We start from the raw sequence: 18,034 nt of genomic DNA, 5'->3' as shown, positions 1-18,034 counted from the left end.
TGCCCAACCAGCTCCCAAGTCAATGCATGGATGGGGTAATGTGAACATACTCTGCCTGGAATCTCACAGGCATAAGTAATTACTTTTTTTTACATAAATTAATGAGCGCAATTGAAAATACTTCTAATTAAACACAGAGGAGCCTATTACCCTTACACTGTTGTGGTGTCTATTCCTTACATATAAACTTGATTCAGAATCATTTGTTTATCTCTTAGACAAGATGCAGGCTCTCTGCAAAAATCCTTCTTAATGTTATATTTGGCATCTTAATGGCCACATTTTGTCATGTTTTTGGTGTAGAAAATGGATAATGTTACAGTGATAGACAGTTACATGTTTGTCAGTTAAAGGAATGATTGTTGTTGGATTAGTTGCTTGTTAAAAGTGTTGGATACCTCTGAAATGAAACACATATGAGATATAACAAATTCCATGATTCAACTCATTTGGTTTTAATGATATTTTGGTGTTTTATGATATTACCTTCTTGGAAGTATTAAATTTAATGTAGAGGATTTTATTATTTGCATTAAAATACACAGAAACCAATAATACTGTTCCTATTCGGCAAAACCTGTAACCACTATTTGGTGCACAATTTGGTGCATGAAAAACATAATACTTTTACAATATATAGAAGCTGTTGATTGCAATACATGGTGTCCATTTTAATATTAATGAACTGTCTATCGGATCATTTGCTTTAAATAAAATGCACGTCCTTATGAGAGTGAAGAGGCACAAAAAGGGATACAACAGAAGGGTTTCGAATCAGTTTATTTTCTAGGAAATTGTTGGGTTTTTTTGTCATCCAAAATGTCTTAAAGGTAGTTTTCAAGTTTGGTAGTGATACAGAATGTCCTAACAGGATTTGCCGAATTCAGAAAAATTCCAAATGGCATTATTCTCTTGCAAAATCACTGCAGTAGCATAAATTAGTAATATGAAGTATTTATCATGTTTTCTTCAGAAAAAAACAACATATCCTATCACTATGTAATAATACTGATCAAACACTTTCTTTGAATGCAGAAATATCTCTTTAATGGTCCTGTCATAATGTTTCCAGTATCTATCCCAGGGTTAGAACTAAACTCAAAAGCTATACAAGTAAAGTTTTCTTTCCTCCCACACTATAAAAGTATACTTGCCCGGGTAAAGATAAAATGCCCCTTGTAATGTAAAAACAATGGGGAAATTTGTACAAGCCTGCAAGAATTTATACTAGCCCCTGGCTAGCGGGCTAATGTTAATTTCTAACCCTGTATACAACAATAGACACTGTATTGCAGTATACACTCTAATACTTTTTTCCCCGACATTACATTGGTTTGATATGTTAATGTCATCAAATAATGGATACAAAATGTAGCTATTTAAACTTACAAAGCAATGGGCATGGTCTGCACAAATAAATGAATAAAGATTGATTGAATACTTTTAAAAGCATTAACTAAACAAATTCTTTTCAGAAATACCTTTGGTAAGATTCAAGAAAATGCCTCTTTTCCAAGATTCTTATATCACATAAAGAACCATGAAACTGATGTACATCATCTCTCATTTATTCCACACAAAGAAAGAGCTGTGCATATTCAAATGGTTCTCAAGGAAGTGAGTGGAAACTAATAATTACGTTATGACATCTCTCATTCCTCATAATGGCTTTGTTTGATCACTTTCCTAATTTGGTTATAAGGTCCATATGCTATTCCTGTCACAACCACCTGGTGTCATCACTATTTGATAGTGATTCATAAACATATGCCCATGATATAATCAGAATCTAACAATCAACTGCTATTAACAGAGACTTCTTAGAATATCAAAGTTTTCCTTTTTTATTTTATTTAAGTTGAAGATATGGCAAGTCTGAAAACATGAATACTTTTGTTTGGTTCTATACATTCAGGGAAACCATATGTTATGCCATGTTAAAAGTGATGAATTTGAAAAAAATATAACAAAGTATCTTATGCCCATTATTGACTACGATTCATTAAATGTAAGTGGCTCTCTAATGAAAGGCTTAAGAGATTGTCTATTCAAACAGCATCTAAGGATTTGTGTCCATTCTGTTCCTCATGGGTGGTCGTTTGGAATTCCTTTATATTTCAATGCAGATTTAATTTTTAAACTTTTAATGGTATTTCTCGCACTGTGTTTTCTGTAGTGCTGAAGAAGGTTTTTTTGTAGCGTTGGTGTACAATCTACTTGGCTCGCTTTAAAGGTAGAGGTTTGGTAGGTTATTGGTGATTTAGCCACAGGGGTATTTGTGGGTACGGTCACCGAGTACGCAACCCTTTGTGAAGGACAGCACAAGACGGGGACATTAAACGTGAATTTAACAAAACGAAGTATACAGCTGTAAATTTAAGCGACAGTCTAAGATCCATTTTGCACACTTAATTTAATCTGAATAATCCAGTCGTGGTTTAACCTTTTGCTTACTAACAATATCTTGTTTGTAAGTTTTAAATAGTTTGCATTTTTTGGTCCCACTTTCCAATGGTTGATCTCAGAAACTGACTGCAGTGTGTACAGACCTTGGTGTTGTTGACACTGTGTACTGTACACTAGCGCCTTATCGTTTCACTCATTTGGAGTCAAATAAATCTGCATTTAATCCTGTATAAACATTTCTTTGTAGATTTTAATGTAATCTCCATAAATTTTACTCCCCAATGATTTGGTGAAAGGGTATTATTTTTTCTATAAAATAGCTAAGAGAGGAGCTTAGAAAGGTTAAGCCACAATATTGATCTCTTAGACAACAGAAAGGTTGTCAATGGATACATTGTGATATTTTTCCTTTCATTCATAAACAATCATTTCACAGGTGCATCCGCAATTACCCAAAAAATATTTGAGAAGTTGTGAACATCACAGTTGGACAATATTTTGAGAATGTGTAAAAGGACAGATATTGAGGTGTTTAGCTCACCAGACTGGAAGCCTTGTCATGAATAGCCTGTTTGGTGTCGGACAACGATGTCCCCTTTATCATTTGTAAACATCTTCTTCTCAGAAACATGTCTCAGAAGTTCTCATCCTAGTTGAAATATGGCTGCCAATTGGATATAACAGGGCTGATGGTTTGGCTTTCCCTCAGAAAGCATATACCACAGCCAAGAGAGTTGAAGTTTTGTGTGAATGCTGTTGACAATGTTGCAAAAGTGATATTTTGAAGCTGGAACCCAATATTTGATGATGCTTTATGGGGATGTTTTTGACCATTATGAGATATAATTTTGTGAATGTCATCAAAGTTAAAGTTTCAACCAGGACAGGACATACCTACCCTTTTTGTGAGCACCTGCTGTCATCATTGATTTTCAGTGATCCATTCATATAATGTTCACCTCTCTTTTGCCTTTTACGCCTAGTGGAATTTGTTTTGGCCTATTATTGAGGCTAGTTGTTCTCTGACCATGCTGTTTCATATGTTATGTAAGGTTCAGCCATAAACAATTTAAGTGGTGTCGATGTCATATGGTTGTGTTGAAGATTAAAAAACACTGTTGTAATGTAGTGTGTTTCATACATAGCCATTAGGCCCCAGTCTATGCAGAAAATATTTGAATATCAATGCTAGAATGACATTTCTTGACTAATGTTTACTAAACAGACAAGAGAGCGACAGTCACTACCAGTGTCATTTGTATATTTTTACAACCAGTGTCCATGATTTTATATGCTAAAAGAAAATATAAAGTTCCCTAAATTACAGTGTAAAGGGAAGTTGAGAACAGTTATCATCTAAGGGCAGTATATCACTACTTCTGGTTTACTTGCACCTGACCCGTTCATTCATTCATTGGCCATACCCTCCACTTATCAGACCATACAATTTTTCCAGTTATATATATATTGGTGCTTCAGATCCCAGGGGCCTGGGTTTCTGACCCATGAAAAAAAAGATTGATCCACCATTTCTCATAAATATGGCTCCCTAGTGTTAATTGACCTATAAGTTTGCAAATCATTTCTGGCTCTGACAGATTAAAGTAAAGCAAAACATCAACTCAGATCACTTGCTTGGTCATTCACTGCACTTCCTGACATGAAACATTATCTTACAATGAAGGTCAAAGGATGTGAGTCTCCACAGTTTTTTATGAAAGAGGCCTGTCAGTTTCCATTGTAATGTAGCCCTTCCTGTATTCCTGATTATGTAGCTGTTGACAACACATGACTAGTCCTGCCACCTCAATAGGCGTACAAGATTAGATGGTCAGTGATCCCCCAAACACTATTGTATTTGTGCAATGAGAGGGCAATGCTACAGTGGCCAGTGTGGGGAGGTGCAGCCCTGACCTCCAGCCAAGGGCAGATAATCCTGTTGTACCCTCTCACCCTGCCCATCCCACCCTTCACCTGTTGTTGATGCTGCCATCAGGCACAGGAAATCTGGCCTGACTCAAACATGTAACTGTAGACACGACAGCAGGGTACCACCTGGGACTGTCCCTTAATCTCTGACATCCAAATAACAATGGCTGAAAATATACTGTAGCTCACCCTGTAAGCATGTGACAATCTGTGTTTTAAGAAATTTTTGGCTTATGGCCTGTTTTCCATTTTGCAATCCTTATCGCTCTTCTGAAAAAACAAGGCCTAGGAGAGCTAAACCTTTGCAAGAATGATCCCAGATTGTTGTCTATGAAACATACCTGGCCACCATAACCAGTCTGCCAATTAGGACACTAGTTCAAAGCCTGAATCTGTAAAAATTCTGTTTGGTCCAGTATGCTCAGCTACTGACAAAATATGTATGGTGACACTAAAATCCACAGAAAGTGATGTTAACAGCCATATTCAGGCTAACAGACTCAAAAGCTTTTGGCACAGACTGCATAACAGCCACATTGATAATGGAGTGTTCCTGTTTACCAGTAATTACCAGTATTTTACCGGTAAAATTAGGCTTGGACCAGTAATTCATCTGACTGCCACTCCCTTTGAGACCGGCAAATAAAGTACCTTATATATCTTTGTTATTGAACAGAACATCGGCGATATTCATATATGTATAATTTTTGAGAGAAGTAATCTTGTCTGTTGCCATCTGGGTTTCCCCTTGTCTATTTTCTGTGCAAGGAAATAGCATTTCGTATTGTGTCAAGGTTAAATATATATTTGTAGCGATATAGTTTCGAAATATTTAAAAAAAGGGAGAAAATTGTGACTGAACTTTGTGTGAATGATCTAACTAAATTACTTCAGATATGACATCGTTTATTTGTTCAAAGTTGGGACTGATAAAAATTAAAGGGGACTGGTAATTTTTGGAGTTGCCAGTCCACAAGGACCGTCAGTTTCAAAAGCCAGCGGGAACACTGTGATGTCCTGTTTTCCCATTACTCCCACACTTGTATCATTTATGAAATATTCATGCTCTTCTGTTAATTACTTTTGCATGTTCTTGTTACCCTTTCATTTTGACCTAATGTTGCCAATATTCAAAAAAGAAATCAGGTGAGCTACAGAGCCTGTTTGCTCTTCGTTTAATGTAGCTTGCCTGTCATTGTACAATGGGCATGATATATTTGCAAATGTTTATGATTGCAATATTAATGTCAGAATAAACTTTTAATTCAGATTGACTGCCGTTGTAATAATATTGCTTGTAGATATATATTTACTGTGCCTTTGAGTGAAGCTCACCTATGTTTACAGTAATAAGGTAGAGACACATGTTCTGTAGCTCACCTTGCCGTGGCGGGCGGTGGGGTAGCCTTATGGTTAAAGTGTTTGCTCGACAAGCCAAAAACCCGGGTTCTATTCCCCACATGGGACAAATGTGTTAAGCCCATTTCTGGTGATCCCAGACATGATATTGCTGGAATACTGCTAAAAGTGGTGTAAAACTATGCTCATTCAGTCATTAACCAACCTTGCCATTGTTGTAATGTGTGTAAGTAAAGTTTTCTTTCCTCCCATTAGTTGTTATAATGTTGTTACCCCATGAAGATCTGGGTAGAATAGGTCTTCAGCAACCTGGCTTATCGCAAGAGGCGGCTGATGGGATCGGTGGTCAGACTCACTGACTTAGTTGATGCATGTCAATGTATCCCCATTGCTCAGATCAATAATCATGATGTCAATCACTGGTTTGTCTGGTGTAGACTTCATTAGGATGTTAGATAGATAGAAAGATAGATAAATAAATAGATAAATAAATAAATAAACAAATAAATAAATAAATAAATACTGCTGGAATGTTGTAGAGTAGGATGTTAAACAATAAATAACTAAATAAATGATTTATACTGCTGGAATATTGCTGAGTAGGATGTTTAAATAAATAAATAAATTCAGTGTTGGTATGAACATGATTGCATGTGTAACAGTGTGTACTTTGTGTTGTAGATAGGATGACATAGCCTCCCGATGACAGTATGTCTGATGAGGGACACAACACCAACATCAAGTCGGAGGCGGAGAGCTCCGAGTCCGGGGATGCCCTCAAAGATGGTGGTAAGTAGCAACATGGCTCCACGAATGAGTGAATTAAAGTTATCATTGCTTTGAAGCGTGTTCAGTTTTAGTATGATGTTTCACCTCAATGTGGGAAGAGAGACTGAAGTGGCACGGGTGGTTTATATCTGTGATGAAACCCACAGGCATGGATGCGGTTCTCACAGAACACAAGGATTACAATCAGGGCAAATCAGGGTTGTCACGCCTAAAACAGCAGATCCTGATACAGTTTAGGAACGCAACTTTGGTAATGTCCATATTTTAATGATTGTGGTGTTTATGTTCTATTGATATCGACTAGTTATATATATATGTGATAAATGTTATAAGGTCAGAAGATGCAACTGTCATTGATTGTAACGGAACAAGAAGCTGTTAAAGTCGCCTTATCAAGTGTTCCTGTGATCATTACCTTACTGAGGCCTAACATGCTGCAAGTAACACTAAGGCCAACATTAAGTAATGGTATTGTTCAGGTGTAACATCCAGCATGATCTGAATGTACGGAGCTTAGAGTTCAGAGAGAAACCTGAATTGACACTGGGAGATTTAGATCATATGGATGTCGAATAGTTTCAAAACAAGAATTCTCAAAAGGCCCCATTAGAGGGAACACCTGACGTTGTCTTCAGCTCCAACCATCAGTGATCATCTTGGTTCAGAGGAAATAAAAGACGGAATTAAATCCTAATCCCACCAATCAGAAATTGGTGTGTAAAGAGCGTCAGAGCATGACCACCCATGCACACCCATCACAAGTTCTTTGGGATGATAAAATTCCAATCAGGTGTATTTGTATTGTTGTTTGACAAGGTCAGTGCATAGCTAACTTGTCAATGGGAGGATGGTCAGTGAGAGGTCATCAACTCAGGTGAATTGCTTGACACAGGTAATTTAATTACTCGGACATTGAAAGCATTAAAGCAGACCAGCATGAGAAACAAGTGGACTCGCAGCCATGGGAGTTTATCTAAATATGCGTGCAAATCGGTGCGTCCCATCCAAGGGCATTTGCACGGTTTAGTGAAATGGATACGAGAGAAGTGTCCTAGCTACCTGCCACCATGACCTATAACCTCTGGGGAGCTGTTGACGGGAGCAGGCCCTTACAACATGCGATAGTTTCCCCTGATTGTTCAGTATGAGGCTTCAACATGACGTATTCCTGCTGGCTGTTTTCAGAACAGACGCGCAAACAAGATCACTTGTTCGCGAGCATGGCCCGTGAACACAATCGCAATTCGTGCCCTATTGAATGGGGTGGTTGGGAAGGGGGATTTTGTAACAGTTTGTTCAAGCGAGTTTGCCAGTGGCTTGTATTCAGTGGGTTCGGGGGAATGTATGCATTTTCAATTCAATTGAAGGCAATATACGCGGATTTTAGGGAGTCGAGACTTATTGGAAGCTCTGTATCTGTTCCTTGTCAAACAAGCGTGGGGTATATATAGTGAGTGCTCAGCTGCCCACCTGCCCATTCAAAACTTCTTTTCATACACTCATGTTCTGTGATCTTGGCACAAGGTAGCCCATTCAAATCAAATACCATGACAGTTTGGGGTTTTTTTAAATGAGGAAAATGTTTTAACGATCAAATTTTGTGAAAAAGAACTTTTTAAGCTTTTGCTGAATATTTTCGAACTAAATGGCTCTTACGTGAAGTGACATTATCAAATGTGTGTCGTGCACCTTGGCTGACAGTTAGCTCCATGTATATGTTGCCCGGCATTGTGAGGGGCTGCTGCATGACTTTTTGATTGTGTGAAGTGTTGCACATGCCGTGTCACAATTTGTGAATGTGTAAACTGAGATATTACATCTGCATGCGGTGTGATGAATTACATGTATTCTGTGATGATAACGCCCGGGATTGCAGGAGTCAGCACAATGCCCTCACTCAACCAATGAAATGATACCAAACAAATTGCATTAGAAAGCCATTGCTGTGATTGGGCAGATACATGCATTTGGCTAGTTGCACTAGAATCTGATGTCAGGGAGTTAACAGACGGGTTTGTCTTCACGGCTCATCACCTCTGTTTTGTCTATATCCGAATAGCACCTTGGTCTGCACTGGTCTCTTACAGAGATGACTTCATCTCACGCTCCTCTGTAAGATCTATCAAGACATTCATGTATTAATGTCATCTTCAAGAAAAACAAAACATGTTAACATATTTTTTGTATTACAAATGTGCCAAGATGCATAAATATATATTATTGATATCAAAATGTTTGATTTTGACATGTTAAAGCCCTAAAGATACCTTTTAAAATACAAAAATACAATTAGAAAAAAATTTGCAAATGAGAATGTGTCCATGTGTATTATATATGTTTTACCAAATTCAGCACAGATGTAACCTTATTACAACACACAAACTTGGTATTCCATTGTCTTATAAAAAAATCTCTCCTTAAAAAATGCGACTTATGTAAATGGCCAGAAGAGTTAATATAAACATCATAATGCTTATGATGAAGGTACACGGTGATCATGTGATGCTCACATTATCAATCACTGGTTTGCCTGGTCCACGTCTGATTATACAGCAGGTTGATGAGATATAGCTGTTATACACCAGCATAACCATCAACTCACTTTACACCATGTGAAAGTTCATACACTAATATAGTAAGATATGCACATATTTTACTTATAGTACTGCACAAGGACTGGAAAATATGTAAAAAAGAATCAAACCAAAATCTGTATAGGTTATAAAAAAGCAAGTCTTTTTGGGTCTATACCACAATCAGCATTGGAATTTTTTTTTAGAGTAGAGCATTGTGTAATAAAAGATTTCATAGACTGTTAGTCTGTAATGTCCACTTCATATGTGGTCAAAAATGTATAGGTCTATTAACACATCTCTTTGAAATAGAGCTATAGGATTCTCTTTTCATTGCATGCACAATTTGCAAGTTGATGAATACCAATTTGTAGTGTCATTCAGTAGTTGTACATTATGTCACATACCCCATAATGTTTAGTGTAACTATTGTATAATATACATACATATTTATTGCGGAACTGAAAAAGGTTTACTCTGGTTGATACACATACATCTATAAACTTTACAGTCTCCTTCTAAGTCGTTCAAGAGATTATACATATATTATACCCACTTTTTACACTATCTATGGTATATACATCTTAAGACACCCCTATATTCCTACCATCCCTATTCAATGTACATTTAATGGTGTATAATAAGTTACAGTTGGGGTGAGGTATTTGATGATATCACTGAGGTGATACTTTATGGATGTGACACTGGAGGAAAGATGAAACTGATAGGCTTGTCCTACTGTGTGAGAGAGAATCTCTCTGTCAGGTACTGGCATTTGCAGGGACTAAGGCTTTGAATGGATCCAGGGATGGCAAAGAAGTTTGTTAACAACACCTATGGAGAACTTTGAAGTTATGAAATATTGCAGCACAGATAGATATACTCCGGTACACCAGAGTTCACTGACACGACTTCTTTTCATGGAGGTCTGGTCTCACTTATACCTTTACTTCGAATTAAATCATTCAAGCTTTACGGTTTTATATGTTTCATCTTTTGTACTGTTTTTTGCATCAACTACTTTCGTCTTGTAGTTTTATTGCCAAGAAATTTCTATATTCTGGTTTTATTACTTTGATAGCAATCTTTCTGTGCTTTGTTATGTTGTAATGGTTGCTGTGTTGGCTTGAAACTGTTGTCATAAACAAATATTGATGTGTGGATAGGGATCCCAGCAAGAGGTGCGATGTAATTAGGAATATATCTATATTATGTCCTATTTAAAAGCGGTAAAGTGGGTTTGTGCCATTGGCCTTTAATGTTCATTGTCAAATATGAGTGAGTGAGTGAGTGCTTTTACACTGCTTTTAGCAATAGTCCAGCTATATAATGGCAAAGGATATAAGAAATGGGCTTCACACATTGTACCCGTATTGGGGAAACGAACCCAAATCTTCGCCATGATGAGCGAATGCTTTAACCTCTAGCCTACCCAACTGCCCCTCAAATAGAAATGAGTTAACATCAGTTTCATTGTTATTATATCAATAGATATCACTGACTGCATCGTCTTATGTGTTGCCTACTAAAGCAGTTGAGCTATCCATCATCATATTATGGAATATTTTTGTGCTAATGCAAAGAAAATTATACACGTCAATTAGTTTATGATTAAGAGGATGCATGTCATAGGCCACAGCTTTAAATCTGATTATCAAACGTACCCCATTAAAACCTCTTTGAAATATGATGAGAGTAATTTCAGAACTTTACTCCTAAATGGGACTTGTTTTTTGCAGTAAACTTGAATATATTGCCATGGAAACGAAGTGTATGACCCTGTTCAAAACTTAACTAGGGCTTTATCCTTGCAATTTTCTCAGAATTTCTGGATGGCATTTAATTATGGCCTTTAACGAGGCCACATCTATCAAGATGACATGAGATGACAAAGAAATCATGTGACTCATTGTGAACTTCACACCTCTTTATGACAGGGTATGGAGTTTGTAACACCTCGGTGGCTATGGAGAAAAGCTGTTCAGTATATTGCTGATGCTATCGCAGTATTTCCACCTCACAGGGAATGTTGCAAAGATGGAGAAGATTTTTTCCAACTTATCACAGTGGTGAAGCGTATGAATTATAGCATCAATAGAATAAGAGAGTGGATTCTATTTCAGGTCTCTTGTTTCGTAGGACATGTATCAATATTGATCAGTCATACGGCTAATATATACTTACAGTTAACAAACAGACATCGCATTAGTAAATTTACATATAAAGATTCAGATGCAATGAAATATCTGTAACTCTGTAATATCTGTAACTGGGAACTTTGAAACATATTGTCTTTTTATTGTCTTTATACCCCCGATCTGAAAATACAGCTATTTTTCATTTTTTTACTTCAGGGATATTATTTAGCCCTGCTTTCTTTTAGTCTTGTTCTTTTGAGATTGGTATTCCACCAATGAGGATTTTGCCTTGGCAATTTTGTTAAATGGCCTCGTGCACTTCTTGCATTAACTAAAATTACATCCAGTGAATGAGGTATGAGGCCACTATAAAATAACTACTGTATTCGATGTAATAAGTGCCCAGGGTGCTCTCAAAATTAGAAATAGGGGGCTCTTATTAGAATATTATTTTGGTGGAAAAAAACAGAGTTGAAAGATAAATTTCGTGGTTTATGCTGACGGCCTGAACTGTTTATATACGACAGATATATTTTTCCAGAATTTAATTGCCCATAATTAAGGGTGCATATAACACACGAGTGCGTATTATACACGAATAAATAAGTCGTGTGTACTTTGATCAATCGGAAGGGGTGCTAATTGGGGATTGTTCACTTGCCAATATATTAGCAAATATTGCCGTGGGCGCTTTTTAGAGCGGGGCGCTTATTACGTCGAATACGGTATTAGATTTTCATCCCCACCTGCCAAATTATGTTATTGTCCCTAAGTACCTACAGATGAAGAACATCTTTCTTTCTTCACGCGATGAAGTACATGTAATATGTAATTCTGCCAAACATCAAGCTTCAAGCTGCATTTGAATAAATTCAAGGAGATCATTGCTCATTATTTGAATCACTGGAATGTCTGACCTATACTCACTTGTTTACAGGCCACTGTCATATAGCTGGAATATCGTTGAATGCTGCATTAGACAAAAAACAAACAAATAAACAAAACAAATGCTGTAGCTTCACCAGAGCAAACATATTTAAGAAAATATATATTTAGAAATATTTCCAACTGCCTTTAAGTATCTGCCATGATATTTTGTACAGTGATTGATGTCAAAGTCAGAGAGTTTTCATAATACATGTGTACATGCTTATGAGATAAACAGTGAGTACTGTCTCCAGTGAGATATAATGTTTGATACCGCTGGAGGGAATATTGTCCACATCACTGCAGTTTAGATATGTAGAGATGGGTAGAATGTGTTCCACTGTCACCTGCTCCTTCACCACCAGGTCAATAACCTGCTTCTACGCTGTTTCTTCAAAATTGATGTTCCATTTTCAACTGTATGCTTTTATTTTATGATCTTAGGCTGAAGTTGATTATCAAGTCTACTGGCGCCCTCTGGTACACATCACGGATCCCACTGATCCGTGTTAGTTTATCTCAATACTCTCATGGTCCAAGGGTACATTATCTCATAATAGATTGGTTACCTCAAAACAGAATATGATTGATTATGATTTAATTGTCATGAAGATTGATAATCTTTTAAGACAGAAATTTAAATTTAAATGATGATATTCATTGGCTCTTCGACATCCTTTTATCTGGAGGATACATAGTGATGTAATTGTATATTTTTAATAAGTTGATTATGATCTGATCCATATAATTTCACAATAATAAGGGGGGCATGGGTGGCTAAGTCGTCAAATGGCGCCGCAATTTGCTGTGCAGAGTTGCGTCCCTTGGGCACACCAGAAACCTATGATTGTGGGTTCGAATCCCGGTTCACCCCGATTATGTTTCTAGATTTGTCAGCACCATACCCGTGCTCGTGGGTTTCACCGAAGTGGTAAACGTCTGAGACCTGCATCACTTCGGGCTTTCCTCCGACATTAAGCTGACACGCCGTGATATACCTGGAAAACTGTTAAAAGCGGCATTAAACCCAACTCACTCAATCACAATAATAAGAGCCCCCACTGTGTATTGATACTGATGAAATCAGTGATAATTTATATTTATGAAGTAAGGTATTCATTACCTTGGATTAACTATTGCAATGATATTTTGTAATATTCCTTTGAAATCTTCTTACTGAAAATTTTACATATAAACTGCCGACCCAAATAAAGTATATAACCATGTTTGATGCAGGCTAAAAATGAAATGAACAAGAAATGAGTTTTCAATGGTGATGTATTTCATACGGGTAAAATAGATTTGTTTTCGACCTTATGTTTGTAGTGTTTCATTGACTGTTTTCAGCCCAGAAACATTTGTAAAGATTTGTTCAAATCCAATTTTCAAGTGTATACCTTTTTTTGGCCTGGCAGTTTATATTATTATTTTATTTAAAGATATTTAGGAATTAAATGACATATTAAGATTAATAAAAATCTATTTGAAAGATGTGATCTATTCATGATTTCACCTAATTGTTCAAATCACAAGTTAAAAAAGATAACGGAAAGTGAAAGCAGTTACAGACGTACCTGGGGTGGTGGGGTAGTCAAGTGGTTTAACCGTTCGTTTGCCATGCCGAAAGCCTGGGGTTGATTCCCAACATGGGCACAGCATTTCTGGTGTCCCCTACCATGATATTGCCTGAATCTTGTCACAAGCAGTGTAAACTCTCTCTCACTCACTCACTCACTCACTCACTCACTCACTCACTCACTCACTCACTCACTCACTCACTCGGGCTCCAGTTAGTAGTGCATATCATCAACTCAGAGGATGTTCATAACTTTGTGAACAGTGCTTATTTCTCAAGATATTAGCTGAGGTGACATTCCCCAAACATGTGCTTGATTTATTAGAATGACAAGGATTTCAAATTCATGTCAGTCATGATTAGCTTTCTTATGTAATTTATTTTTGACAAGATTGGTTAAATTCTCTTCATCGGCACACATGAACGTAATTACTTGAGTGTACTGAGATCGGTGTGCAGTCAGCTCTCATCTCATACATCAGAGGCTTTGACATTTTGTGGCAAAATAAAGTCGCAGTTTTGGCAGCTCCCAAATGTATTTCCTATCCAGGTTCAGTTGGTGAAGTCAAGTGCAGTGGGGAAACACGTGTTTGAGAGTGATGGCTGCAAAAACTGGGCAAAGCCAGGGCTACAGAATAAATGCATGGAAGGGTGGGTTGGGGAACTTGGTGTGAGATAGGTCCTAGTCCTGCATCATCCCTGTGGAATATATGTCCACTCTAGTTTATGAAGAAACAGTGGATTGTTTAATAAAAGATTTCACAGATTTTATGTTAGTCTAGATAGGTAATCAAATAAATGCATGGAACGTTGGGTAGGGAAACTTGGTGTGGGATAAGTCAGAGTTTCTAGATATATCCCAGAGTGATCGTAGGTAGTTGGGAGATAGTGGGGCTACTTTGTGTGAACAAGTTGTTAGTGGTCACTATCCCAATTTATTGCTTGAAGTGGTTATATGATATAGTGTGGAATATAAGTATTATTCTCTAGGTGATGTAGGGACTGTAGGCAGTGGCAGCTTGGGATGGAACAGTGCTGAGTATATAATTTCACTAGATAAGGTTTTTGCTTTGTGTTCTTTTGTCAGTTGACTTGTTTATATATTTCTTTCCTGCCCAAGATTTTCATCTAAGCTGGGTCCTCTCCAGATTTATGTCCTCCATACAAATTGTACACCGAAATAGGAAACTATCTCCATACACTGCTAGGTCTTAGAAGGGAAGATAATTACTTCATGGCTGCATTAAAGATGTCTCAGTTGTGTTTTGAAAATATATTTTTGTTTTAAATACAAGCGTTTAAGAATCAAGAATCAAGAATTTTTAGTGTACAGAACATCCTTGTAGGGCAGGGTAGAAACTATCTACATTTGGGAATAAATATAACTATAGACATGAGAGGTAGATATACATAATGTACATTATATATAGAGATATGACATATTATTTTCATTCATAGTGTATAAACATTTATATACATGTATATCATGAGGTGACTGGCAGCGTACACTTTAATAATGTAGATACTGTATTGATAAGGCACAATAGTTGAAGTAAAGATTTAAGGTCATAATCTAGATGAGGTTAAGATAGGTTCTTTTAATAAACATGTCAGAGATAATATGTGAAACATATTATGCTTTTTCAGGGCAGGGGTTTAGGATACTTGCAAAGATTTTATTATCATTTTGGCAGTTTAATAAATCTAGTGTTTAAATAAGTAGCTGTCTTTCGTAATGATAATTTGGACAGTACAAAAGGAAGTGTTTTGCGTCTTCCATCTTGTTTAAGTTATATAATTTACAAATCCTCTGGTTGACAGGCGTGTTAGTGTATCTGACTCTTTCATTCTCCAGATTATGACAAATGAGTCTTAATTTAGTTAAAGCTAATCTATGATCTTTTCATTTTACAGCTGTAACATATTTCTTAAGTTCAAATTTATCTTTAACAAGTCTTAGATGCCTAAATTTTGTTTGAAGAGCTTTATAGAATTTTGAGCAAGGGGCATTTTCACTGTTGTATTTGGGAAATAGGTGTGCCATCAGATATTTGAGTGAAAGTGTAAAAGTTCAGATAGGGAAAAGAGTTAATACATATCAGATATTTTGGAGAGACTTCTTGTTCATGTTGTTTTGAAAATGAATTCCCAGGACAGTCTACTTAACCTAAAGCTTTTTCATGTGATGTCTCTTTTCCTCCGAGACTTTTTGTGAGCCATTTTGTTGATATTGTTATTGAAATGATTATTGACAGGCCAATAACTTGGGCGAGATGCTCCTTATCTCCTCCCTAGTACCTCGTCAGGGGGGATCATGGGAAAGGAAGAAATTAAGTTGTTTACTTGTTTTCAAGTTCCGCTTGTAGTGTTCACCGAAATAAGAACAATATCTTTTCAAGTAATATCATGTATCAAAGGCATGTGTCTTCTATACATACCATATATGTTTGTACAAACAGTATTGTTTGTTTGATATGTTTTAACAAGAGTCAAACAGTTTAACCTATATGTTAACTGTGAGTAATGCCCAATTCTGTGTTAACGACTTGAGAATAGGAAAAACAGGAAACTAAAATTGTGTAAAATGGCTGAAACGGTGAAAGCAGTCTATCATGGAGGAATATCTCCTGGCACATCAACGACATTAAGTTCCAGTGTTATCAGTAAATCATCTCAACACTTGAGATAGGTTTTGCAATAAACAAGTGATATTGCACCTGTATATTTGACAAATTGATTTCCCAGTCTATCAAAGTCTATATATTCCTGTCATTTTCATCTTTGGGGTTTCACCGACTCCGTTGTGGACGATAAACACCTCTGAACCTACCATATACATGTCCACACTTTCCGCATATGCTGTTGTGTTTTTCCTATAAACTGCCTCCAGATAATTCTCCCAATATTACATCCGAGCGATATGTTAAGAGTTTGATTTCGGTAATATTTATTTTTCTCATCAGCCAAGCATAGCAATCATAGCATAAGGCTTTCCTGGAAAGTAGAAGCATTTGTCAGCCAAACAGCAGGAAAATAAACATATGAATACTCTAAGAAGTCTTCAGGCAGTCAGTGAACCACAAGTGTATCATCTTACATACCTAAACAGTTTGTGCCTTACTAGGCTTTTAATGGGCTGTTAAATATACAGGAAGTGGGGAAGGGTTGAAATAATGTTCTGGAGTACCGCTGCACAAGTTTCGTGGCACACTGGAGCATGATGGGATAGGGAGGCGGGGCTGTTTGAGGGTTGGGGGGTGTGGGTATTTATTTGCCTTGCAACCAATCATTGAGTGCTGAATGCAGGGGCTACTTCAGACTGATTTGATTACAGAGGTTGAATTTTTGCAGGGCAAATAATTAGTATCAGGAATGGGTTTGGGTGTTTTCTCGGCACGATTTGATCAGAAACAGGGAACATGCACAATTTCTGTCAGAATTGCATCTGGTGTTTTCGGTATATGCTTCATGAAAAATGTATTTAAAGGAAACTTATTAAGAAAATATAGATGGGTTTTTTTCCTCATCATTCTCAGTCAGTCGCCGTCTGGTACTTGGTCACCTTGTCGCCTTGGAACTAATGGTGATAACAAGTCTGATAAATGATGTGAACCAGGTACCATTCCCAATATCAATATCAATATCAACTGCATTTGTTTCCACATCTATAATTTCAAACAATAAATACCCCCTCATAATCAACCGTTGACATTTTATGTATAAAAATATGTAATATTGATTATTTTGTTTTTGTATGTGTCTACAGGAATGTAAATTATGTTTGTCTGTATATATGTATATATAAATCATAATGTCTTGTCTTTTAAAATTGCATCTGTCCCGTAATGGAACGTTTCTGCAATAAATATTATCTTATCTTATCTTATCTTCCCATGTATGAACCCTGGTTCAGGTTGATGTCCCTTTGTTCATGTGAAGACTTGTAAAAGGCGACGAACGGGATAGGGTGGTCAGGCTTGCTGACTCCAATGATGCATGTCATTGTATCCAAATTGCGTAGATCGATGCTCATGATGTCAATCAGGGGATTGTCTGGTCCAGACTTGCTTATATACAGGCCACCATCATATAGCTTGAATATTGCTGAGTGTGGCTTTAAGCAACAAACATGATGTGAAGACATGAACATGTCTCTGGATAGCAATGTTTCATTGCTACTTCTGGCCGCTTCACCAGGTGAACAAGTTGTTATCCATACAAGGCTCATGATCTTCCCGCTTCTTATGAAAGACTTATGTATACATACAGACATCCATTACTGTGATAATCAGGTTCCTGATTAATGGAGTCCTGACTAACCAGGTTTCTCAGTCATG

At 36.9% G+C, this 18,034-nt stretch overlaps 1 protein-coding gene across 4 annotated transcripts in view; it reads left to right on the top strand.

The window, feature by feature from the left end:
• The window catches only part of LOC124135863 (zinc finger protein GLI4-like), a 136,272-nt gene that overhangs the window by 59,136 nt on the left and 59,102 nt on the right, over positions 1–18,034 (top strand). For all 4 annotated transcript variants that reach the window (XM_048381708.1, XM_048381707.1, XM_048381710.1 and 1 more), the window contains one exon: positions 6,376–6,483. In XM_048381708.1, the coding sequence (XP_048237665.1) occupies positions 6,405–6,483 (79 nt within the window). In that variant the 5' untranslated portion in view covers positions 6,376–6,404. The remainder of the gene's footprint in view (positions 1–6,375; positions 6,484–18,034) is intronic.

Source organism: Haliotis rufescens, unplaced genomic scaffold (genome assembly GCF_023055435.1).
Source record: "Haliotis rufescens isolate VD_foot unplaced genomic scaffold, xgHalRufe1.0.p SCAF_4, whole genome shotgun sequence".
Classification (NCBI taxonomy): Eukaryota; Metazoa; Mollusca; class Gastropoda; order Lepetellida; family Haliotidae; genus Haliotis; species Haliotis rufescens.
This window is presented reverse-complemented; position numbering and strand designations above follow the sequence as displayed.